At 41.1% G+C, this 27,338-nt stretch overlaps 1 protein-coding gene across 17 annotated transcripts in view; it reads right to left on the minus strand.

Moving 5' to 3' along the window:
- Positions 1-2,698: 2,698 nt before the first annotated feature.
- The window catches only part of TBC1D1 (TBC1 domain family member 1), a 161,936-nt gene continuing 137,296 nt past the window's right edge, over positions 2,699-27,338 (minus strand). For 14 of the 17 annotated variants that reach the window (XM_053253929.1, XM_053253932.1, XM_053253933.1 and 11 more), the window contains 7 exons: positions 25,547-25,708; positions 25,002-25,160; positions 19,726-19,970; positions 16,010-16,169; positions 9,858-10,027; positions 9,097-9,267; positions 2,699-4,893 (listed from right to left, as the gene is read on the minus strand). In XM_053253929.1, the coding sequence (XP_053109904.1) occupies positions 4,690-4,893; positions 9,097-9,267; positions 9,858-10,027; positions 16,010-16,169; positions 19,726-19,970; positions 25,002-25,160; positions 25,547-25,708 (1,271 nt within the window). In that variant the 3' untranslated portion in view covers positions 2,699-4,689. Of the gene's footprint in view, positions 4,894-9,096; positions 9,268-9,857; positions 10,028-16,009; positions 16,170-19,725; positions 19,971-20,075; positions 20,389-20,723; positions 20,874-21,792; positions 21,811-25,001; positions 25,161-25,546; positions 25,709-27,338 lie in introns of those variants that run through there. The other 3 variants (XM_053253943.1, XM_053253944.1, XM_053253942.1) reach the window with 3 other exon arrangements.

The following is a 27,338-nucleotide window of genomic DNA, read 5'->3' on the forward strand; positions in this document are numbered from 1 at the left end:
AAACCTCACTAGCATCTCTAATATGACAATCTAAGACCATTGGTTCCCAACCAGCATTCCTCCAGATGTTGCTGAACTACAACTCCCAGCATCCCCAGCAATAATAAATAGTAGTTGGAGATGCTGGGAGTTGTAGTTCAGCAACATCTGGAGGAACCCTGGTTGGGAGCCACTGTTCAAAGAGAACCAAAACCATCTAAATCAGGGGTGTCAAACTGTGGCCCTTGAGCTGGTTTTGGACCACAGCTCCAATCATCCCCAGTCACAGTGGCCAGTAGCGAGAGATGGTGGGCTTTGTAGGCTAACAACTGCTAGAGTGCTGCAGTTTGACACTCCTGATCAAACTGAATTATCATGGTCAAGAATGACCCTGATAATGTTTTGGGAAGGACTAAATTCTCTCTTTCCCCCACATTGTGCAAGCAAATCAGTCCCAAGTTAGGGCTGATGTACATTTATGTGCTACAGCCATCCAAGGATGCACCAATTCAGAATGCTGGCAGGGAGTTGCATCATCAAATGCCCCATCGTAGAAAAATGTTTAAACTATGCTCTGCCTGTGGAAGGTTAGCCAGCTAGGGAGAAGAATTTTATCCCAGGCTTCTCCTCGATATGCTTGTTTTCACTTCTAGGGAACCTTATATATGGGGGAACGTTCAACCAAGCAGTTCCTCTTCCTGCGCTCTGAAGCAGCACAATCCTGCATCAGCTATATCATAAAATCCTTACTGTGATTTCTAGACATGCTGCAGCTTCTGCTATCATCTAACTGAAAATATTCCTCTTTTGGAAATAAGAGGAATTTGAAATGCAGTTTCTCATGAACCCGTACAGCTTGGTACTTTGCTACAGTCTCAGGGCAGCATATATATTAAAGGTCCAATCTCGCTTTGTCAGCATAGTAACTAGTTGTCCCAGTTTGTCAGCACAATAAACCCTTTTAAATCCTGTAGCATAAATGAGAGCTTGTAGAGTCATCATGGTTATGAAATATTTCTTGGCTAGCTTTGGGGTTAGGCTAAAAAAGCCTGCTTTGAGGTGCTGGATTCCTGCTACTTCAAATTGTTTAGATGAAAGGAGTGTTTCCTGGCAGCCCTGTGCAGTGGCTGCTCCTCCCTCTAAGTTATATAAAGCAAAGATGCTGTGAGCATAAATATATGCCTTCCAAAGGCAGTGCCTGGGTGGCAAAACTCTTCTGCTCATTCTGATTCCACTAGCTTTCCCCCAAAGGAGCCACAGCTCCCAAACTCCATGCCCCTCATTAGGAGCTCTGAAGTTGCCTTTAAAGCATTGCCCTCCCTTTCCCCAAATCCTTCCTGACTACTTTCTCCCTTAAAACAGAAGGGTTGGTTTGTTCCTAGTTCTCAGTCTTGCTTGTTCTTTGTCTGACAAGACATAATTACAGCTGCTCAAACTGTCCTGGCTCTCTGTAGAAGCTGCAGAGCAGACACAGTGTAAAACAAAAATTCCAAACAGTATGCAGAATATGTGCTATATCATTGAGCTAGAGACCTCTCCCTCATATAATACTATAGCCCCACTAATTTTTCAGATAAAATCCCTTAATTTTTCAGGATCCATTTGAAGAAAAGAAATCTCACTCTGCCCAACTCATATAATCTGTATCCTTCGATTTCAGGGTGCCAAGGAATGCAGTTCTACACATGTAGAAGAAAATACATAATATACAATTCCATGCAGGCAAGTAAAGTCATGATACAAGTTGTACAATCCTTGCTTCAGATGGGTATCTGCAAATTTAGCAGATTTGGAGAAATTTCTGCAAGGAGAATACTGCTCATAGCAACAAACAGAAAACAGCAAATCTTGTCCTGAAGCAGAAAGCTATTGCTTGCCAAACCAGTTGTCCTCTCTAGGAATATAGTCTGCTGCTTTGCACTTTATGCAGCTATTGCTTTTGCTGCAGATATATCTGTGTTCCCATGGCAAATGTGAAGTGTGCACAAAAGACTCACATCATTAAACCTTTGCTATACGCAGCTATAAGAAGTTGATTGAGTCTCCCCAAATGTACTTAAATTGGCGTTTAAGGATGTGTGTTCATCTACACTTTCTGTGGTTGCTCTCAGAAATTTTCATGGCAAACAGTGGCCTTTACCCCTTTGGAAAAACATTTTGTTCAGAACACCTGAGTTCAGATACTTTCTCTCATGTTTTGAGAAGGTGTGCTAGTCAAATTAATGTACCCCATCCAGATGAGAAATCTTACAAATTCCTATCTTAGACAAGTTGAGCAGAGGTTAAAGTACAAACATAATGGCACTTAAGAATATGTATCTTCATTCATTGGGATGCTTCTTTGGTGCTATGAGAGAAGCCTCATTCCATCTAGCCCAGCTGGATGTAAATATGGCTTGGCTAAATATGATTCCCTGATGTACCTGCCACACAGGTCATGGGGCTGTCCTTATCTTTTTTTATAAAGGGGTGGACACACAAGCAAAGGAAGAGGCTGAAAACTGTTGGAAGCAATGGTGGGCCTATACAGAGGGAGATGAGTGGATTTGTTGAGAAGTCACCCTGATGGAGGAAATCTCTGTAGAAAGTTCACCAGCCTTCTGCCCAGATAGCTTCAGGATCAGGTTCATGGCCTTCCTCAGTTCTCCATTTGTATATTATATTCTCATAGGAGGGCAGCAGGAACACTAACATGAATTTTGAAGCAACACAACATGGATTTGGCAGGCTTTTTTTTTTAATTATTGCTCTCTTTTTAGTGTTAAAGCAGCCAATATAACAGTTATTGCCTCTATCCAAAATGCATTATTGGGCACTCAGAATAGTAAATAAAATATAATAAAATCTCTAAAGAAACCAAATTGAAACAATCATTTTAAAATGTGGAAGGTTAAACAAGAAGAGGTTAATGGGCTGTCATTACCAATGTTCAAGGACACACAAGCAGCAGGGAATTTTGTGAAAACAACTTTTACATGAGAAGTACAAGGAACCAGTCTGGTCTTAGAAATTAAGCATGTTCATAACACGTAAGTGATACTTGGGATATATCTATAGTACATCAGTTTTATGCCAGGTTAACTTTCTTGGCTTCCTCTGTGAATCCTGTGCATTGTAGTTTGCAAAAACTACAATTCTGCTGAACTGGCTGAAAATTTTCTGTTAGGGGTTCCTAGCTCCCTGACAGAACTGGAGGTCCCGAGGGAGAGGGAATGACTATGAAATCTGTCTAAGTCTATAATGCCAATATGCCAGAAAATACAATCCACATCCTATGGAAGCCAATGATAAATTGTCCACTGATTTTAATGGTGTGTTCCATCCTCAGTCTAAGCTGGATATTCACATAGTGACTTTGTGAGATCAGTAGAATTTACCAAAAAGTTTTATAGCCAAATGCTGTAGTCAGAAAAAATGTTAAACCCTTTTGATTATGTGTTGGAACATGGACATTTTGAGTAAGAGCCCATAAATTTCCAGCCATCAAATTTGTTTAGAACAAAACAAATTGGTGATACTAATTGACCCTTCTCTATGGTAACTATTGTGTTGCCACCTACTGTTGGATATTGTAATGGAAGTGCTTTTAACAGTCCTAAACATATTTTAACTACTTGGGGGGGGGAAAGATATTTTAAATGTGCTTTTATCCCAAATGTGCTTTGTTGAAAGATACTGCACTCTTAGTTCAAAGTTAAACATCAACCAGCTATTTTGTATAAAACTATTCTATCTTTCATATCTCTAAGCCTTGGAAGTACTTCACAATTTCAGGAGACAAAATTTTAAGAACAAGCTTTTTTAAGAGGTGGCTTGGTGTCCAAGAAGATAATGAAACTGAAATTGACAGTCTATTCCAACTCAGAAAAAAGGAAAGGCTAACACCACACATCAGAAAAATAAATAAATAGAATGACCCTTTAAGGCATGATCCACCATTAACAGTTTCAGGCTTCACCAATATGCACATCAGAGAAAGAAAAAAAGTAGTATCCTCATCTATTTTATCAGAGCTTTAACCATGCCATAATGTTGGATGTCAAAAGGAAAACAAAAGAGCATAATTAAAATATATTTATAATGACAGTAACTCCAAAAATTATGTGGTAAAATAAAGCATCCTGAGGCTTATTAAGTTGATGTCTTCAGGCCACAAGGATTTAAAAAGTGATTATGGATAATGGAACCCACTTCAACTTCAGCCAAAAGAAGAGTCAAATGCACAGAGTTCAATCACAGATGAATATATAGTCATCCCCTAAAAAAGGGAAAGAATCTGTTCAGGAGTTCCTAGTGCCAAAATTCCCCAGCATATGATGTTCAGAGGGGAGTTTCCTAAATGCTTAATGTGTAAGCAATATGAAGCCCTTAGGTAGAGAAACACTTACTGGGGTGTCTGGAATTCCAGATGTTTACAGTGAGCAGTAGGTGAAGCATATGCATGTGTTCAGTCAAAAACAGAGAGATGACAAGGCAGCATAAAAGTTCTTCTGCTTGTTATATTGCATATATGGACCATTCAAAAGGATTTAAGAAATGAACAATCAGGAGTCTCCTCCACTAGTAATACTTTTGTTTTGTGCAAAGTCTTGATTTCACTCAACCAAGGTAAGGCATGGACAATATGAAAGATTCCAACGGTGGCATCAGAAAATGGTTCTTCTCTTCTTGTATGTGTAGAACTTGCTTCCTTTATTCTGTCTGCAGCTGTCAGTTAGCAGAATCCATATGCTGTTGCCTGGTAAGCAGAGGTTTTCCACTGGGGTTTGCCGAGTGTGTGTACAACTCCCCATCTCTCTCCAGCAATGCTTTCCTCTCCAGCTCTAGAGCGAGAACAGTCTGCTTCAGTTTGCTCTCACTGTTCAGCAAAGTCTCAACCATGACCTGTAGGCTTTGGATCTTTCCATTTGCCACCTTAAATAAGGAAAAGGGATCAGGTACACAGTGTCTGTGTGGACACGAACAGCAACAGACAGATTGCTCACTCAGTAGGTTTTCACCCAGTTTGTGTGAGACACCACACAAGCGTAACACCAGGGGTGTAGCTACAGTTGAACAAGGGGTGTCTGTGTCAAATGGGCCTGGGTCCAAGGGTGGTACCCACCAGCTGGGTGACACACCTTGCTCTTTGCTCTCCCACTTGCAGCTCTATGAAGAAGAGGGGAGGGCCCATCTTAACTTTTTGTCTCAGAGCCCCACTCCAACCTTACTACATTCCTGCTTAAAACTGGATTTCATATGTAGGTTAATACAATACAGAACTAAAAGTATAACTCTAGAGATGTTTAATAACTGGGATGCAGATTAGGGATGTGCACGAACCTGTCCGGAGGCCCTTTTACGGGCCTCCGAACAGGTTCAAACAACTGGCGGTTCGGCTGGTTCGAAGGCAGGGTGGGATACCTCTAAGGGCGGGGAAGGGTGCTCTTACCCCTGTGTGCTTACTGTCACTTCTGATTCAGCGAGGCAGTGGGGTGGCAGGGAGGTATGCTGCCGCCCCACTGGACCCTTTTGAAGTGTAGCACTGGCAGGGGAAACATGGCAGGAGGGGTAAGAGCACCCTCCCCCACCCTTAAATTTATCCCCCCACCTTCTACCTCCCCCACTCTGCCAGTTCTGTGCACATCCCTAATACAGATATCACAGTCTGTTTCTGGGTTTCATCTCTCAGTCACATTTGAGTGTGCCAAGAAATGGAAGTAATAGTTCCATTGGACGTAATCGTGCCCCAAGAAGGGGCTTCACAGATAAGTGTTGTGGCTCAAGTGGTTCTCATCCAGTTTTCAGGATAGAAGACTGAAATATGGGATACCTGTGAATGAATGGTGCTTTTTCCTGAGGTCACCAGGACAGTTTTTGGCCTAAAACATTACAGACTCTTCCCCACTTTACAGATCGTACACACCTGTCAGAATGATGGGCAGTTTGCTACTTTATAATAAATCAAATTTTCTTTATAATATATTCACATCCCTTACAAACCTTGATTATATAAGCTCTGGAATGACTCAAGTCTAAACACAGAAAAGATGAGAAAGTAAACAGATCTGTGCTGGATTGACTAATAGATCTCTGAATTTATTAACAAAGGCATTTTAATTAAGTATAGTGTTGTTCATCTAGAGCTACATTCAGTATGAACCTCATTGATACTGAGGTAAGCAAACATGAATCATGACTCAGACCAGACAAAAATGATGTCTGCCAAGGTCTGAGAAATTGGCTTTTTGCCTCTTAAGTTTTAGCAAGGTTTGGCCTGGTGTCACTAATTTGAACGGTCTGAGTATCTTCCATCTCTTTAGTTGTCAGCTTTCATTCCCAAGGCAGAAAACCCACACAAAGGGCAATAACCAGCTTCTCATCCCATACAGAGTCTGTGGGTTTGTGTGTACCTACACACTTTAGTGAGCAATGACTGCACCATGTTAGGCATTTATATTTGTGCTACATCTCAAAACATTTTTATGTCAACTATGACACTAATAAATGAATGCCCTCCAGCTTACTTGCCTTCTGTGTTACAATTCTAATATCTCAATGGTACATCCATATCTCTGATTATTTTCAAGGAAAAGCTGAAGATGCATCCAATTAGCCTTTAGTTTAAAAGTTTTAACATTTATACTGACTAACGTTAACTGACTTTAGTTATACTAACTAAAATTAAAAGTAATTCAAACAGTTATTTGTAATGTTTTATTAGTTGCTGATTAAAAATTTTAAATTTTGGTATCTCATGCAAACTGCCAAGAGATCTGTATATTGGGTGGTACAGAAATTTGCAAAACATAGAAATTTGCAAAATAAAATAAACATATCTAGTATTTATACAGCATATTGCTTGCACAAGAGACATTCCATTTGGATAGAGCCCCATTTGTAGGGCTTCTATTCATCCTCTCTAATAAAACGCTTGGTGTCCGTCCGTGGACGGACACCAAGCGTGCGTTCGTGCCTCAACTGTTCTGACCATGCTCAGAACAGTCCAAGAGAGACACGACCGCCAGCACCCGGCGGCCACGTTGGGCGGCCACAAACGGCCGCCCCGAAGAAGCCAGGACTGTGGAGGAGGGAGAGACTGGCTGAGGCGGCGGCGGAGCCGCCGCCTCGGCCATTAGCAGCGGCAAAGGACCGAGCGCCAGGAGCCACCAAACATCTTGGGTGGCCAGAAAGAGCCGCCTCAGGAAGACAGGAATGGGCCCGGGCAGCGGAGGGCCCGGCCAGAGCCGCGGGCCGCGGCGGGTGGCGGGCCCGCCGGAGCCCTGGGTGGCTGGCCCGGCCGGAGACGTGGGCCGTGGTGGGTGGCGGGAGGGGGAATGGCGGCGGGGGTCCAGACCGGCCCAGGGAGACGAAAATGCTGCCGCCGCCGAAGTCCCACCCTCCCTCCCTCCCTCCCAACTTCCGAAACCACCTTACCCCGGCCCGTGACAGTTGAGGAAAGGAAGAGCTCAATTGAAGAGGGAAAGAGGAGCTCGCAAGCAGTGCTCCTCCCTCTACAAAGGCTCTGCCCGAACTGGCGCTTTAGGCGGAAAGGATGCAAGAGGCGTCCTTTCCGCCCCAAGCGCCAGTTCAGAAAGAGGCTTTGTAGAGGGAGGAGCACTGCTTGCGAGCTCCTCTTTCCCTCTTCAATTGAGCTCTTCCTTTCCTCAACTGTCACGGGCCGGGGTAAGGTGGTTTCGGAAGTTGGGAGGGAGGGAGGGAGGGTGGGACTTCGGCGGCAACGGCGGCGGCAATACTTTAAAAAAAAAAGGGAGAGGAAAAGGCTAGCGCCCGTTATTATAACGGGCTTCAAAATACTAGTAAAATGATAATTTGTTGCATAAAGACAATCAAATTCGATGGTTACTTTATTTCTCACTATTCACCAGTAAGGGTTCCAGATACCAGGTAAGCAAAACATTTTGAAATGTAAGAGTGCACTTGACTATTGACATATCCAATTGGAAAATTAGTGAAGACTACCCAACCTGCACAGAGCATCTGTGTGCTCTTTGCGGCCGGCTGTTTCCCCCCCTCTCCTGCTCCATTCTCCCTCCCCCTCCCTCTCTTCTGCCCCACATTCTTGCCCCTCTTCCCCTTCCTCCCGCCCCACTCTCTTGCCCCTCTTCCCCTTCCTCCCGCCCCACTCTCTTGCCTCCTCCCCTCTCTCCCACCCCACTATCTTGCCCCTCCTCCTCCCTCCACCCCTCTCACCCTCCTGCCCCAGTCTCTCCTGCCCTCCCCCTCCTCCTCTCTCCTGCCCCCTCTCTTCCTGCCACACTCTCTCTTGCCCTCCCTCCTTCTGCTCCTCTCTCCTGCCCTTCCCCTCTCCCTCCACCCCACTCTCTCTTGCTCTCCCCTTCCCCCTCCCTCCACCCCTCTCTCTTGCTCTCCCCTTCACCCTGCCCCCTCCCTCTTGCCCTCCCCCCCACTTTCTCTTGCCCTCCCCCCGCCCCACTCTCTCTTGCCCTCCCCCACTCTCTCCTCCCCTTGCATGCATTTTATTTTACTCTACTTACTGGGCGGCCAAAAAGGGCCCGGCCGCTCCTCCTCCCGGGCGGCGAACAGGGAAGTCCCAACACCCAGTTCCCTCCCACCCCAGCCTCCCACGGGCGGCTGGCCTTGGTGGCCGGTCCTGCCGCCGCCTGGCCATGAGCCACCTCCGTGGCCTGGCCTGCCGCTGGGTTAAGTGCCGCCTTTGCGGTCAGGCCCACCACACCAAGTGCCACCTCCGCAGCCTGCCAGGCCCGCTGCCGCCGCTTGTCAGCCTCTGCGGCCGGCCTCTTTGAGGCTGGCTACCTCTCTCCCCACCCACACCTTCTGCCCCAGTCTCCGGGCGGGCACAGGCCCAGGCTGCTGGGCCGAGTGCCGCAGCCGGGCCCGCTACCACCTCACTGCTGCAGCCGGGCCCACTGGATCGCCTCCGCGGCCGGGCCTGTGGTCACCGCCACCGGGCCTTCTGCCGGCCAATTTTCCTGGGTGCGCCAGCCAATCAGGTGCCTATGCCATCCAGCCAATCAGCTGGGCGGCCGGGACACACATTCGAAGGCACACCCAGAAGAAATATATAGATAGATAGTAGCCACCTTCTTGCAAACTATGTTTAAATGTATATTTAGAGAAATGCAAAATCTGTACCTGCAGCTCCTCAAGAAGATCAAAGTTCTGTTTGCGTAAATTACTGTTAGCCCTTTCTAGTTTATCCATCCTCTGATTATCATTTAGAGTGGAATCTATCAATTCATCCTGAAGTACATGATATTCAACTTCATAAGCTTGCAGTTGTTTGGAGATATCCATCTCAAATACCTGTAAGATATGTAAAATGGAGAATGTCTTCATTAAAAAAAAACCTGTCAGGAGAGTGTTCATATGTCTCCTTTGGAACATCTAGTTTGACTCTTATTGTTAACAGAAAATAGTTGGCTGTGTGTATGTCTCTAGTAAAGAAAGAGTTGCCATTACTTACTTTCCCTCTTTTAATTTCATTGTAATTTTGCTACAAAGCAGAGCAGATTGCATCAGTTCCCATTGTATATGGAGTACATAATTTCTTGCTTTCAGGAAATACTACATTTTATTCTTTGGACAGGACCATTTTATTCTTTGCACAAGATACATCACTATCATTCAAACATCTAACACACTTCAAAGCTCAGGAAAACACAGTAGTAAATCTAATATAGCTTCAAAGCTACATTAAAATAACTCTAATCATCATCTAAAAATATTCTAGTTCTGCCTAAGGAAAATAATTCCTGAATCTAAACTCCCCAAATGTGTTACTACAAAACAGTTAAGTCAGAAAAAGAGTACAAATCCACTTGTTTCCTGGAACATAAACAAACTGCTCATGATTTTGTAATTTATATCTGTCTTGAGAATATGCAGTTTCATACCTGGTTAATTGTCTTTTCCATCTGTACCAAGCCCAGGTTTGGAAGAATACATTTAATGAAATCAACTATATTTTCCAAGTTCTCGTGTTGCAAGATCAAGGGCTTATGGCTTCCCAGAAGGCTTAAAGCAACTTTAAATATAACTTCTGACCCTTGAAGAAACAGCATGTCTGAAACATAGAGAGGGGGTGAGGGGAGGGAGAGAAAGAGGAAAGAGAAATTAAATGACTTACGTGCATACATTTTCTGAGCCACTGTGGTATTGGAATTCAGATCCTCACTCAGCTATGGTACCCACTGGATGACCTTAGTGCAGTCACACACACTCTTAGCCTAACCTAGTTTACCAGCTTGTTGTGAGGAAAAAAATGGAACAATCCCCATACAACCAGGCCTGCTCAATGTTGCCCCCTCCCCCGCCAGTTGTTTTTGGACTACAACTCCCATAATCTCCAGCCACAGTGACCAATAGCCAGGGATTATGGGAGTTGTAAGCCAAGATCTGCAGGAGGGCCAAAGCTGAGTAGCCCTGCCATACACACTGCCCTGAGTTCCTTGGAGAAAAGGCACAACACATATATAACATTATAAGGCTATGGTCGCCTTAAGTGCCTTGTAGAAGAGAATTCCACCTTCTGGTCCCCCACCCCACCCCCGCCCAAGGGGAAAAAAAGTGTGTGTGTGTTTCTCTCTCTCTCTATGAACATCTTCATAACTAGGCTAAACACTTGATTAACAGGCTAAAAAAGATCTTGCAGCTATTGATTTTAGTAGTAGCAGCTTTTGTTTGTTTTGTTAATCTAGTATGGTAGTTTAAAGCCCTAATGTGTAGATTGATGCCCTAATGACATTACATAGATTATCCATAATCTATACTTTATGTAAATCTTCTCTTTCAAATATTGCCTCTATTGCAAATTCTTGGAGAGTTATCAGTGAGAAAATGACAACTGATATTTATGAAAGGATTGTCTCTAGACCCAAGTGAAAGGATGCCTTACACTAGAAATGAAGCAGTTACAACAATAATCTTTTCAAGACTTTTCAAATTTTCTTTAAATTAAGACCCTATTTAGTTTAAAATCTTGTTTCTATATTTTTTAAAAAAACCTTTTGGACCTTGATTTGCATAGTAGTTGACTATTTTCATTTTTTTTTAAAGTGGCAAAAAGGATGAAAAAACCTAGAGGTTCTCTGTCACCCATATTTGTAAACTCCCACTTTATAAAAGAAAAACTGCTAAATTTAAGAAAAATCACCCAAGACAATAGATGTATGTGTGAATCAAGTATTTATAAATCCATGTCTTCCCCCACGCCCCAATCTGGACTGTCCCAGGTACACATTCACATGGTCAAAATTGATTTATGACCCAGGGGAATCACAGTCGTTGTCTTTAGCAGTTCCAATAATGGTGATGTGGGGGAGGGAGGCAATTTATCATGATAATTGCTGCTGATCATATTTGTGGTTGCCTCATTCACACATTATTTGCCCATGTGAATGTGTATCCAAAGAAAATGGAGACCTATTATGTTGAGCAAAAAAAACCATTTTGTGAATCATCCCCATGACGTTAAGTAATAGTTGAGTTTCAAGTACAGTACACATTTGAGTATGTGAGAAAGGGAGGTTTAAGAATAAAGTTTATCTGGGAATTCAAAAAATGAATTTGTCCTGGCTCATAAGCAGCAAGTAGAAACAATGGACAGTCTCATTAATTTCAAAGGAACAGTTATGGCTTACTTAGTTTGTATCCTAACCATAAACTGTAGAGCAAATCTGCACAATGTGTGACCCACCAAGCTGAATGCAGGCCACCAGTTGTCTATGGCAACTCGGTTCAATAAATTTCTCCAGCTGTGAACAATGATCCATCAGGGCCACAATGAGCCTCCTGCTTTTGCTGCTTACCTGGGATTGCCAGCTCAGAATGCACTGCTGATGGGTCTGGTTAGTACTGGATGCTGGCATGGTTAGTACTGACAACCAGCACTATCCAGAACTTCAATCCAGTCCACCCTAATAATCATTTGCCATCTGTAGTAACAACATTGTTTAACGTTTTGCGCCCTTCTGATACTGGAGCAAGTCACCAAGCTATCTAGTTTATGAGAGAAAGCTGTATGAAAATGCTAAAATAGTACATGGTATACGGCAACCAGGAGGAGACAATGCTGGAAGCATAGCCAAGACAAATGAATGTACAACCTAAGCCAGCAGCAGTGTATATGCAAGACATAACATTGTGAAAAGATGCAGATCAACTCAACATGACCTATGCTGTATTCGTGTATGAGCTGGACGAATTGCCTTGATTCTGTATAAAACACTGAACAGTTAAACAAAAGGCCAATTGTTTTAAGAGCATATCCAGTCCAAAGATTTGCTGCAAATGGGCGGTGAGCCAGAAACCATGCAAAGTAGACATCCAAATGAATGTCAGCATGAAGAGAAGATCCTGAGATACAAAAATCTAATTATCTACAATCTTGGAACAGAGTAAACATTGTTCTTCTAGGTTTCTTCTACTAGTTAAACAAATAAGAGAATATGTACAGGACCCTCATATGACTGTCTATACAGGGGTGTTGAAAATTCAAAAAGAAAGAGAAAAAACAGGGAGTGATACAAGTAAAGCCCACAATACAGCCCTCTAACCCACAAAGATAACAAAATGGAGAGTTAAAAGTTATCTGAAATGTCAATTCCCCAGAGAGTAGTACTAAGCTAAGAGACTGAGCTGTGAACCAGCAAGCTCCCAATTCAAATCTTACCTCAGCCTAGAACTCTCTGGGTGGCTCTAGGCCACTATTCTCTCAGGCTTAGGCCTCTACCAGCAGTATGGGGATAATATTGGCTTCCTTACAAGGTTGTTGAAAAGATTACTGAAATAATGCATGTGAAGCACTTTGCACACTCTAAAGTATTATTATGACAGAGATGTAGTGAGGGGAACGGGGGCCCATGTTCTCCCCCATCCTCAGTGGTCCTGCCAGATCCGTGCAGTGCACATGCACCAATGGCATCCCTTGCACGTGACATCACACACAAAGGGGCATGGCTAGAGCCCCAGAAGGGCTCTGCAAGCCCTCTAGAGCCCTCATTTCCCAGCCATGTTCATTGCCAAGTGCACATTTTGTTCATTTACTCCCTCACAGATTTCATTCCGAGTTGACATTTCCCAGCTGGGTGCATGTATTCTCCTCTCTCGCGTTATGCATGATGTCATGTGCAAGGGGGCATGGCCAGAGCCACAGAAGGGCCACACTAGTCTTCCAGAGCTCATTTCCCAGCCATTTGTTTTGCAGGTGCATGTTTTGTTCATTTTCTCCCTCGCAAAACGAATGAACAAAATGTGCACCCAGCAAAAAACATGGTGGGAAAAGAAGTACCAGCTGGAGCTCAGAGTCAGGTAGCCCTCAGGAACTGGGCGTCCTGGGTTCTTTGAACCCATCCACCCTATTATAGCTCCGCCCCTGATATGAGCACAGTATAAATGCTGAGAATTACTACTATTGTTGGAAAACAGTGGCTGACATCCTAATGCTGCATGTGTGTAATGAGCAAAATTGTGCTAGGACAAGAAAAGCACAAAGCTGAGTGAAGGCATGGGGATTTTCAAAATTGCTTTGTTTTGTAAAAGTGCCACAAGTTAGCTAGACTAGCAACACTCGTCTTGAACGCAAGTTTCAAGACGAGTGGAGGTAGCTAGTGCAGCAGCAGCCCTGTGCAAATGCAGCATTAGTCAGGATGCTGGTCAGTGGGTTCCCATTTAGAGACAGTGCATCTCTTACCTATAATTATTACTTTAATGTTGTAAAATGTTATGCTACGTTAACAATGTAAAACATGTCATGGCTGGATGACACAAAAATGCTCGAGTTAAAAATGCACCATTTCTCCTAAGCAGTCCGTCATTCTGTGAAAACAATGAAGTGTCTTGTGGCACCTTAAAGACTAGCAAATTTGGGTCCACCAAAGCTTGTGCCACAGTAAGGTGCCACAAGGCTTGTTTTTGCATCAACCGACTACAGGTTCCTTTCTGGAATCGCACAGTGGAGAAAGGATGCTCTCATTAAGAATAATTGTTATTTTATTATTTATTATTTTACATTTTATATCCAAGGAGCCCAGAGCGGTGTACTACATACTTAGGTTTCTCCTCACAACAACCCTGTGAAGTAGGTTAGGCTGAGAGAGAAGTGACTGGCCCAGAATCACCCAGCAAGTATCATGGCTGAATAACTGTGTGACAACTTTGTAAAATCTGCTTATTGCAGAGCAGTGTTGCAAGTGACATTTCTTTTTTTGTCACATTTCCTGTCAAATCTATGCCAATCTTAATCACAGGGACCCTTTTATTTGCCTATATTTCCTTGCATATGCACACAGTTCCTTTCAAAAGCATTTGCTTCTTTACAGAGTTTTGTGTTTCTCTGTGAGAAGCAAACAAAAAAAGCACAATCATTTAAAAAAGAACTGCCAAAATATATAGGGTGGGGTATATACAGATAACACATGTTTTAGTTTATTCGCATTCAAGCAGTACATTGCTGTATAATGCCAAAGACTATACTATTTCACTATGCATGACTCTGAAGAGGAATGCTGGGTTCTTCTAATCTCAGTGTGCTACACTTGGAACATCAAACTTGAGTCCATACCTAAGTGATAAGGGCTGTTATCGGTGACACTGATAGACAGGTTAGACAGCAATAGAATTTGGATTATGCTGTTCTGACAAGTTGGAATACCCTTTCAAAATTAAGGAACACATTGCCAAAATCCACAATCCTTCTGCTAAATTGCTTTAGCACTTACAAACAATGTCATGACTTTTTAACCAACACGTTTCCTAACTAATTACACCTTGCTCCATTTTAGCCAATGGTTATTTTCTCCTTTCTCACAACTCCTGGTGCATAATGTTTATTCAGTATGCTCTTGATTTCACAGCAACAAAGATTCAATTGTAACCCTTCTGCACCAAATCACCTACTGGAATCCTCTGTTACATATTTTTTGTACCAAGCACAAAAATATGAAAATTCCCAAACACTCTTCTATTCCATTCCAAGTCAAAAGAAAAAACAGGACTTTGTGACCTATATACTAACAATTTGCTACTACTCAGGAGGAATGAGTTTCTGCTACCCAGCTGCTATCCATGAGCAAATGGAGGATGGACTCTCTGGTCTGTTTTATACAATTAAAAAAAATTCTTGATAGATTATAGGGATGTTCCGAAACACAATTCGGCAGTCCAAATCATGGGCACCTCCCTTTAAATCTGAGGGCTTACACACAGCCCCTTTAAAGTGGATGAGAGCAGCTCCTCCTCTGCACGTGCAGAGGCCATGTGTGCGATAGCACGGCACAGCGGCAGCTGGAAGATGTCCCGCCAGTGCATGGGCATAGCTGGGGGGGGAGCACCGGGATAGCAGCAATGACGGTGAGTAGAGGAGCAGCAGGTACGGAACTGCTCTCCTCCACTTTAAAGGGGCTGTGTAAGCCCTCAAATTTAAAAGGGAGGTGCCCACAATTCGGACAGCCAAATCGCATTTTGGCACATCCCTAACAGATTATGTGTGTTGGTAAGAGGCATCAATAAAATCCTTACATCTCATAGGTTGCTGCCATCACAGACCCTTTCAAAAATAGGTGTTTTGCCCAAACAAGAAAAACCATAGCTTTACAGAATTTTCCAAGCTAATAATGTTAACTAAAATCATAATGTGGGATTTGTTCTGTTTTGTTTTTTGTGGTCAATGTACAATAGTCAATATATTCACAGGGCTTTGAATATTTTTATTCCCCAGAGAGAATTCATGGATGGGTTTCAAAGAACATTTAATATAATCCAGGCAAAGCAGCAAGATAAACCATTTCTTCTTCAGTCAACAGTCACATAGAAAGCATTTGATAGTGTGGTGCACAAGTATTTGCATTTACTATAATCAGTCTCCATTTTCTAATCTGAGTGACTTTATGAAACAGCTTGTACCCTTCTATTAGCTGATTTTCTCAGGCTTATAATAAGAGAGTGAAAACCTTTTTAATTTTAAAGATGCTGCATCCTTAATAGCAATTGGCAAGCAGATATCAAACATGATTCCAAACTATGCTCAATAATAAAAATGATGATTTACCAAACACTCTAGCCACAAATCCCAACGGAAATTGAGAGGCAAACATTGTAAGAAACCAGGGGGCAGCATATAGACTAGGCCCAATTTCATGTGCTTCAAAGTGATTGTAGAGATCTCTGTGGTAGTCATGAAGAAGTCGAGACAGTTGATACATCTGGATCTGCAAGGGCAAATAAAAATGAAGGAACCAGCAAACAAAATAAGAATCCTAAGTTATACATTTATAAACCACTGGTGGTCTGCAATGCACTCTCAAGTAGTCAGCCACAACAAAAAGACACAAAAGTGGCAAAGCACTGCTGAATTAAAGAGGTCGTCTGAAATCCCAAAATGTACTGAGCCACGTGGGCAGTTATTGCTAGGTAGCAGGTAAGTGTCATAAGGGTTGCACATCCTCGATGTTACCGAGACATCTGTTAGTTAAAACACTACAATTTAGAGTTAATTCATGCCCTTCATCAATAAGTGAGTTGAAAGTGGAGAAGAAAATTAAATATCTGGGGGTTTGGCTGACAAATAATAATTCTTTGTTGTTCTCAAATAATTATATTAAAATATGGAATACAGTGAAAACTGATTTACAAAGATGGACTAATATGAATTTGTCTTTAATGGGAAGAATCTCAGCAGTGAAAATGAACGTCTTGCCTAAAATGTTATTTCTCTTTCAGACTATTCCTATAGTTAATACTTTAACTTGCTTTAAGCAATGGCAGAAGGACATAACTAAATTTGTTTGGCAAGGGAAAAGACCAAGAATTAATTTTAAGAATTTAACAGATGCAAAGGAAAGAGGTGGTCTTGCCCTATCAGACTTAAGGTTGTATTTTGATGCTGTTTGTTTGACGTGGTTAAAAGAATGGATAACATTAAGAAATCCTAGAATACTTGATTTGGAAGGATTTGACAGAAGGTTTGGATGGCATTCATATTTGTGGTATGAAAAAAGTAAAATACATAAAGATTTTCTGAATCACTATGTAAGAAGGAGTCTAATGAGGGTATGGGTAAAATACAAAAAATGGCTGGAACCTAAAACTCCCTTATGGCTATCTCCGATTGAAGCTTTAGCACGTAAAGAGGTAAATATAAAATCGCAATGGGGTACCTATAGGGATTTGTTATATTTTCAAGAAAAGGATTGTAAGTTAAAAAGTCTAATTGAAGTACAAAATTTGGTTAGTGATTGGTTTCAGTACCATCATCTGAATGAAGTTTATAAGAAGGATCTTAAAGTTGGATTTGAGGATCAGATCTCGAGGTTTGAGAAAGAGCTGTGTGAAAATGATGAAAAATTAGTTTCCAAACTGTATAAGCTCTTGCTTTTGGAGGAGACAAGAGACGAAGTGGTTAAAATGACTATGGTAAAATGGGCTCAAGATGTGGGGTGCAACATAGAAATGGCAGCCTGGGAAAAATTATGGAAAACTGATTTAAAGTTTAGTGCATGTTATGGTTTAAAAGAAAATTATTATAAAATGATGTATAGGTGGTATTTAACACCAAAAAACCTGGCATTAATGTATAAAAATGTTTCAATCAAATGTTGGAAATGTGGACACTCTGAAAGAACCTTCTTTTATATGTGGTGGACTTGTATGTAGGAAGGCTAAAGCATTTTGGGACATGATATATAATGAGTTAAAGAAAATATTTAAAATGACATTTCCTAAGAAGCCAGAATCCTTCCTGCTGGGAATAACACAAGGAGTGTTTTCTACAACTAATTTAACATTCTTTATGTACGCTACCACGGCGGCCAGAATAATATATGCACAGAAATGGAAGAGCAATGAACTGCCTTCAAAAGAAGATTGGCTGATAAAAATTTTGGAATATGTGGAGATGGCAAAACTTACAGTACTGATAAGAGATCAAAATTTAGAATGTTTTAAAGAAGATTGGAAACCATTCTTATTGTATTTAAAGAACTATTTTCCTAATATTGATTTTACAAAAGGGTTTGAAATTTAGTAATATTAGCAGGTTGAGAAGATCAAAATTGTGTTTGTAAGGTTTAAATCTATGTTTTGAATTATTATTATAGCAAGGGTTAATTATATAGTTGCTGATTCACGAGGAGGTGTGAGCGGGAAGTCCATATTTGTTTAATGTGTTGTGAATGATTATTGTTAAAATAAATAAAAATTTAATTAAAAAAAAATTCATGCCCTTTATCGTGGGCATTCAATACAGCTGAATCCAAACATAGAAGGAACTGAGTTTTAAATCAGAAGTTTTTTTAGTGGCCACCACTTAATTGTCTTAAACAAAAAAATGTGGTGACCCATAAAGAACTAGTAAACCTGAGCAGGGGTCAACAGTACATCAAAATTTAATAACTGCTGAGTGATATCAATCATCATAGCCGGGTTAGGATCATAGGAAGCTGCCATATACTGAGTCAGACCACTGGTCTATCTAGCTCAGTATTGTCTACACAGACTGGCAGCAGCTTCTCCAAGGTTGCAGGCAGGAATCTCTTTCAACCCTATCTTGGAGGAGCCAGGGAGGGAACTTGCTCTGTGGGAAGTTTAAAAAAAGATTTTAAAAATTAGTGAGAGAGGTTAGGGGTGATCAGGATTTTTGACCGATGTATGAGGAGAAGAAATAGTTAACTTTCCCCCATTATGCCACAGCCCTGATTAAAACTACCTCCCTCTGGGAGATCCCTCTTAGGGATATAGCAGCTTCAGAGGGTTACTTTATAGTCAGGATTGTAGAATGAGAAGAAAGAGGTTTTTTAAAATTTATTTTTACATTTCTATACCGCCTTTCGTTAAAAGAAAACCCCAAGGCGGTTTACAAAAATTAAAACATACAATAAAAGCAATAAAAACATCAAGCTAAAAACATATAAAACAAGCATAAAAACAGAACAGCAGATAACAGATAAAAACACAGAGAAGCTGCAGTAAAAACGATTATGTAAAAGTTAAATGCCTCCTCTTCCAGTCCTGATGTTTTTATATATGGACAGAAGTACAAAGGACATGTTTAAAGTCACATGTAGTGCAACCTTCAGGATCACTACCTAAAATAATCATATCCACAAATTATTGTTTACATACCTGACAAAAAAAGAAAAAAGTGAAATCATTTTATAATAGCCATTACATACCACAGCAGTGTTGAATATTTAATTTCTTTTACATTTGTGTTTGTTGCAGTACTGCGATCTTCAACATTTTACTAGAGGATTTCCACCAATGACAGGTTAGCTTTCCTGAAATAAACCTCACCAGTCCCTATATGGTGAGATCAATAGAAGCCTATTGATCTACCAACATGATCCAATATTGTGTTCAAACCAACAATTTGGGATTACTGATGCAACCTCTGCTTCAGGAAGTAAGCACCTAAAACTTTAACCTAGCTATCACTGCATTCTATGTATTTTAAATATGAGAATTTCAAGAAAGGCTCAGGTACAATATATGCCAATTTTCATATTGATTGTGTCCCATTCTGCATTTTCCCCTTTGAGCTCTTCTAAAAACACAGGTTTGAAGAACAACAGGACAGGATCCAGAATAAGTTAGTTATGACTAAGCACCAGTAAAATAAATAAGACAATTTAATAATGACTAACTTCAGTCCAACTGAAATTAGTGGCATTTAGTTAGTTTATTCTGACTTATTTTAATCATCATATGGTGGTAAAAATGCAACATCCACCTTATGTCGCTATAAAAAATGCAAGCAGAAGCTCTTACCTGTAAAATTGTCATGTCGGGCCGATACTGTTTCCTAAGACCCATGTCAAACATAAGGAACTTGAGCATCATGAAAGCCTCTTCTTCACTCATATGAAGCAACAGCACACCTGCTACAAAACTGAGGCCTTGGCAATAGCCTACTTCTTGATCCAGAAGGGAATAGGCTTTCAAGATATTGTAGAGTGACAACTGCCCAGCTCCAAGCTGGGCTGAGAAATATGGATGTGTTGGAAAGGTGCGTCCTGTGAAAACAAAGATGAGTTTAGCAACACAAACATCAATAATAGCAAACCTGTAATGAAAAGTAAAATGTTCACGCTGCTTTGTGTGGGAGATTGATGCTTTACTGGGTTTTTGTTCCAGAGTGCTGCACTTCTGCTCTCCATGCTTTGCTGCTATTATCTGAGGTGATCTAAATAGCTGTATGTAGGTGGCTTTTGGGGGGCAGTGGATAGATATGAAAACATGTTCTGACATATCACAAAGTTGATTTAAAATTGTGGGTCCTGCCAAACAAGGTTCCATTAACAAAGAGTGTAGTGAAACTTGATTTCCCCCCTCGTTTCTCTCTTTTAAAATGGATTATAGGATATTTGTGCAAGTTTGAACAAATTTGAGCAATTTTGATTTACAAACTTAAAAGTGAAACTTATTTATTTTATATACTGCCCTTTCAAAAATGGCTCAGGGATTTTGTAAAATTTTGTTATTTTACAACAACATAAAAACAAAACAATTAAAATCCAAACTAAATCAATTAAACAATTAAAATCATTTGAACATTAAAATCATTTAAAACCAACATTAAAATTTAAAACTATAGATCTAATAAAAAGCTTGGGTGAATAAATGCATCTTCATAGCCTTTTAAAAAGTTGCCAGAGATGGGGAGGCTCTTCTTTCAACAGGGAGCGCATTCCAAAGTACAGGGGCAGGATGGAGAAGGCCCGTTCCCGAATAGTCGCCAAATGAGTTGGCGGCAGCCGCAGGCAAACCTCTCAGGATGATCTTAACAGGCAGTGGGGCTCATGGTGAAGAAGACGTTCTCCTAAATAACCAGGGCCTAAGCTGGTTCCTTCAGCAAAGCATTTATAATCTCCACCAGGCCTTCTACAATAGCCTCTCTGCCATATAGTATAAGCCATGTTGGGCAAGGTGGTAGGCCGCACTATTCCAAGCAACTTGTCCACAACCTCAGGAGTCACAAACCGAAACTGATCCAGAACCATCACATAAGAGGAGCCACTGGACCCCTCGGCATCAGACTCTGTAACAACTGTGGAGTTTTAATCTAAGTCGGCCCAAATATGAGATATTTTGTCCACAAAAAAATCATTTAAAATATCACAGCAAGTAATTGTTGTTGTAACGTGAGGGTAGGGAGTGGGAATTTCTACCAACTAAGGCAACAATCCATAATAGCAACCATCATCTAATGCAGGGTGTGGCTTTTCTTCATGATGTAGAGTCTACACTGTAGACAAACATGCTCTCTTTCACTCAACCTTTTCTTCACCCCTTTCATAACTTTCACCTGGGTTGCTCTAAAAATCGGCACTCTTAACACCCATCAGACACTACGAACTTGTCACCTATTTCCCTATAACCACAATTTTTTAAAAAAATCCCTAAAACTCTTGTGTTAATAACAAAAATACATAAAGAACAAGAGTTGTCTAATGAGCTTTGCTTAGGAAATCTTACCAAGAAAAAATTGCACACTAAATTTACACTGCATCTGCAGATGTTTCAGAAGCAGGTGGGGGGAGGCCATTTATCATTTTTGAAGCGGAGAGAGAAAGACTGGACCATGTTTTCTTCTTCTTTCAGAAACCAAACTCTACTCAAGAGCAGGAGTTATTTCTGCTTTCCTTCCAGTGTAGTTGAAGTGACTTTTATAGCTTCTCACTTGTTAAATCTCACCCCACCCTTAAATTTCTTGATTGCTGCATCTATGGGAGGTATGTTGCCTTGCCAGATACTATCAGAGCTATTATTTCAAAAAAGACAAAGCCTGAAGCTAAGTCTTTCTGCACACAGATTAGAGCTTGATGCATTGCGTACTAGAAAGGCTGTGTTTGACTTCTGGGTCTGGCCGCTCACTGCTCAGACTGGCAGGGAATGGCAGATTTAATGGGCTTTGCTTCCCAAATGCAAGAACAGCTTGTGTTGCTCTGCAGTCACCTCCCTGCCCAAAGTAGAAGCTGTTCCAACACATCCTGAACAGTCCCATTCAGTATCTCCTGATGGCCAAAGGCATCCAAAAGTCACTTTGAAAACATGAACTGACTCAAATGAGGAAAATGAATCCCAAAATGGAAGAGTCAAGGTAAGGAAGATCAAGGTGGTAGGACAGGAGTGCTTTATGGGGTGTTGTTTTTTTTAAGTGCCATGGATCAGGCATTTTTGGAAGCACTGCTTAGTGGCAAGGTTACAGTTTACTGTGTCAGATATTAAACTTCATGTGGGAGATGACTATATGGACTCAGTGATAAAAGGCACTTTGCACATGCTCTTATCATCAAGTAGTCACTAGAGAGAGGAGAAAGAGTACCCAACACATTTCAAGCATAAACTGTTTTTCAAAAGAAAAAAGCCTAAGAAACCAGCCAAGTATGTGCAGCTCATAGTTTGCAGCTTTTTACAGAAATGAGACAATCTATTACTTCCTAAACTCAAGCCTCAGCCATTTTCTGTCTCTATGATATCTTGGAAGAGAAATGCTGACTGCATTCCAGGTAAATGGTCATTCTGACAAGGCGTTTTCCTAAAAAGGCAATTACTCAGGCCCATTTGCAAAAGACCTGCCACAAACCCAAGGAAATACCCTCACTGATCGCATTAGCAGGTGAAATATAGAACAGACCCACCTGGATGTTACGAGAGAAACGAATACAAATATGAATATGACAAATATTTATATACCGCTTTTCAACAAAAGTTCCCAAAGCAGTTTACATAGATATAAATAAATAAAATGGTTCCCTGCCCCCAAAAGGCTCACAATCTAAAAAAGAAAAATAAGATAGACACCAGCAACAGCTATGTCTGGGGATGCTGTGCTGCAGATGGATAGCGCCAGTTGCTCTCCCCCTGCTAAATAAAGAGAATTACCACTTTTAAAAGGTGGGATCACACTTTTGCTTTTGGGGTCACACTTCTACTGCTGCCATAGCATCTGCCCATGTTACACTTGCTGCGCACACGCCCATGTGCACCTTGCTATCGCACACTGCCCGGGTATACCCATGAGCTTACTCTGTGCTTCAGCTCCACAGAGAGGATTTTCACCAGTGAGATCTAGGTAGATATGACACACGGCTTTCCTCTTCTCTCCCTCTTTCAACCTTAGACCTCTATCCCCCTTCCTAGGATAGCAACTTGGTAACATGCCTAACCAACCACATTTTTAATTCCTGTACCCCTATTGCCCCTCAATAAAGCAACTCTAGGTTTTCAGAGTCATGTCTCCACCCTCTTGCTTTCCAGTGCGTCCACGTCACAGCTGCCTGACCTGCACAGCTCTCAAGGTATTTTTATTGCTGTTCACAGGTCTGAACCATTTGACTCTAATTTCCCCCATTTGAGCCAAAACAAAGCAACAGAGAGTGGTAGATAACATGCCTCCTGCAGATCTCATAACAACATAGCTGCACAGATGCTTAAAACTGTGCAGTCCCTTGGACTCTTGGTCCACTTGCACAAGCGCAGCATCGCTACGGATGCCAGTCGCTGTATTGTATAACTGTACTAAGCATAAATGTATTGATGCATTATTATATTAATATTCATGATTTGATAAATTACTTATTTAACACACATATTGTCCTTTGCATTACAGGGTATTATTCTTTGCATTGCTCCCTGCAATGTATATGGCCTGAGGAAGAGGTTTCCAAGCAAGAGACACGCCCCAGGTTGAGCACCCTGTTGTACAAGCAACACTGGTCTGCAACACGAGCTCCTGACTTCATGGAACTAGCTCATGCAACCGTTCTTGTGCAACTGCAGCATGTCTGTGCAAGTCCAGCGTTGCTCTCAACGTTGGCCACTGTTTTAACCACAGCTTACTGACTCTTCAACATAAACTCTTCAGACACTCCAGTCTGCTCCCAGTTCAGCGTCTCTCTCAAAGGAAAGGTTTGTGTGTTGTTTTTAAAAAGAGCTATTTCTGATCGGATTTGATGCAGTATTATGGTGTTTCCCCCCTTCCCCCCCACCAAGGAAAAGCCAATTTACACTCTGCAACACTACTGACATCCTGGACAGGTATGTGGGATGGGAAAGCCCTACACCAGACCAGATTTTAATCCTCAAACCAACTGTTTTGCACCTTTCTCCCTAATAAATATTTGTATGCAACACTAGGTCTGTGCACAGGCTGAATAATTGGACCAATCCCCGACATTCTTGCATTGTGCTAATGATAACAGAAGGTGGTCAGGATTGTATTGAGTCAATGATCATTATCAGCTTGATGCAATGGGATGAAGGATGGGGTGGGGGCTTACCTTTAGCAAAGAGCCACTTTTTAAAAAAAAAACTGGAAGTCTTCCAGTAGTGGCAGCATCCTAAAACATCACCTTTCCTTGCCTGATGCCAACCTATAATGCACCAGAAAAGGAAGCAACATCATGACATTGCATCCTTCTCCTGGTGCATTATGGGAGGGTGGGGGGAGGGCTGCACCCTGTAACTATAAAGCATCTCTCTTCCCACGCCTCCCCCAGTAACACACCAGGAAAACCATGCAACATCATGACCTTGCTTTCTTTTCTGGTGCATTACAGGGCAGCACCAGAAAAGGTGGCATTTTGAAACACTGCCACTGCCGGAAGACAGTTTATTTCTTCAAAGAAGTTGGCTCTCTGCTAAACATAAGCCCCGCCCCACCAATACTATTCAATATCACATTGATACAATGTGGTATGATACAATACATAGATTTCCAATACTGGAGGGATTTTTCTCTGGAATTGTTTCTAGAGCAAAATGCTCCAGTTGGGCTTGCACTGCCTCAGACCAGATTATCATCGATTTAATGCAATGCACAACTCTACTCAGCTCACAATGCAACATGAGATCTACTGCGAGACCCAAGCATGGTCCACAGTGAAGGTAGTTCATCAGTATAGAGAGTCTGCAACACGATGAGCCCTTTTAATGATAAGCAGACTACATTAAATGCATGGCTTTCAGAGCAGAGAGCCTCTTTCCCACAGAACATAAGACTGTATATCCCACTGCACCGTTTTTTGTTTTGGTAGACGTACCTAGGTCAATAAGTATTGCATGCTGCTGGGAGGTTAGCTGCTTTAAGAGTTCTTTGTAAGGGACATCCTTTGGCTGCTGTTTGCTTGCAAACTGATGCTTAAGCTGGTATTGCTCTGCTAAAAGCTTCCAGATCTCACCCCGGTGATGCCGTGGAACTCCTTTTCAAAAGAAGAGAGGAACAAAGACAAATAAGAATGAATCTAGGAGGACAACACAACACTCTGTTTATTACTGTACTAGAAAAATATGTGTCTCCAAACACAGTATCCAAGATTTTGCATATTATCTAGCAGAAAATATGTACTAAAACCAAGATTCTCAAATTTTGGGAGAGGTCTGCTTAGAGGGGAATAGGTTATCAGGAAGAAGTGTATCAGGAGGATGGGGACCCAGTAACAGGATGGTAGCAGCTCAAGCAGCTATCATTTTTCTATGACAGTCAAATTTGTATAATCAATTAACTTATCACTGAAACAGAAGTTGATAGTTCACTTTGCAACAACTGCATCCAGCTCTGCATCCTACAGTAATGATATAAACTCACCTTTCCCAACAGCAGAATGTATTTTTTCCATGTCAAACTTCATTTTTGACCTTCCTGGCATACTCAACATTTTTTCCCAGACCAGTGTTACTTCTTTGAGGCATGGGGTGATCTCTTCATAATCAAGCTTCAGACGTCTGTTCAGCAGATTATTTTCAGAAACTAGACCAAAGGATTAAAGATATACAAGCTAATGATATTTAGTATATGATAAATAGTGCTTAGAAGTGCACTTCTAAGGTAAGATAAACAGTGCATATAATAAAAAGGTACTATAATGGGCCATAACAAGTAGATCTGGAACAATTTCAACAAGGAGTTCAAGTTGGCATAGGTAAAACAGATAAAATTATTCTAAGGAATATATCGAACATTATACCAAAGATGACTATGGATAAACACAAATTCCCTAGAACCTACGTATATTTTTATTCCAATACGCTATTCATGAAATTATTGGTCAAACTAAGAAATCATTTGATCCATATTCACTATTAAAAACTTTAACACTGAACAACAGGGGAAATCAACAATGACAATACATTATAACATACATTCAGGATCTTTATGGAAATGGCAACACATTATTTGAGTAATTATTAATATAAGAAATCACCCAACTGTTGACTGGACCATGCAAGACAATAACTTCTCCAATAATATACTAACTAAAGAAGAGACAAGAGTACTGTCACATGGCTTATGCTTTTGCCCTGCAAAATCACATAATAGGTCAACTATTTGGTGATCCTGAAGCATTTTCTCAACATTTGCAACAAATAATTCTTCAGTGATGAAGAAGCAGGCCATGACCACAATTATATCCCCAATCAGTGTTTTCTCTAATTTTTTTCATCTGTGAGCGGAATGAATTTTGTTCTGAGTGGCAGTATCAAGGCAGTGATCTAAAATTAACTGAGCAGACAAAAAATGTGTGAACACTGCATGTCTTGGCAGGAGCACTGTCCCCAATATGAGAACCTATTGACAAAAATAATTATGGATGGGTGTGTCGATGGACATAAGCCCAAAACTAGACATACACTGACTGCTTCTGTTCACAAGCATGATGCAAACATATTAATGAAAAATTGCTTAACTGAAAAAGTTAAAAAGAATACAGAGTCAAAAGACTAAGAACAATCCAAACATTGTCATGAAACAGGAGTTACAGTCATATTGGACACTGATGACTACATTAAAGAAACACATAGGCAACTCAGTAACAATAAAGTCTATAGACTGAGAAATATCAGAAAGAATTGCCAAATATTTTTAAAATCTTACAACAACCAACACTCAAAGAGTTATCCTATGTAAAACTTGCAAGAATTTGTCTAGTGGTAAATGTTATCTACTTCCTAAAATTCATAAACAAGGAAACTCAGGATATCCCATTATTTCAGAAATTAATACTCTGACAGAATGCATATCTAGCTATGTGGATGCCATTCTTATACCATATGCCATAAACACAGTCAGCTGCCTACAAGATACTACTGACTATCTTAGCGAACTTAGAAACATCAAAGAGATCACAGAAAACACTATCCTAGCCACCATGGATGTGGAATTCCTTTACATAAATATCACACATGAAGTTGCATTACTGGCTATATTAAACACCATTCCAGACAAAGAAATTGCTAACAGTGCTGCCACTCTTATGTTTTGTCCTCACTCACAAATATTTTAAAGTTCATGGATAGATTATATCTAGCTGCCAGGGATACACCTATAGCTACACAATATGCCAATATGTTCATGGCAGACTTGGAACAATGCTGCTTGG

This window comes from Hemicordylus capensis, chromosome 5 (genome assembly GCF_027244095.1).
Source record: "Hemicordylus capensis ecotype Gifberg chromosome 5, rHemCap1.1.pri, whole genome shotgun sequence".
Classification (NCBI taxonomy): domain Eukaryota; kingdom Metazoa; phylum Chordata; class Lepidosauria; order Squamata; family Cordylidae; genus Hemicordylus; species Hemicordylus capensis.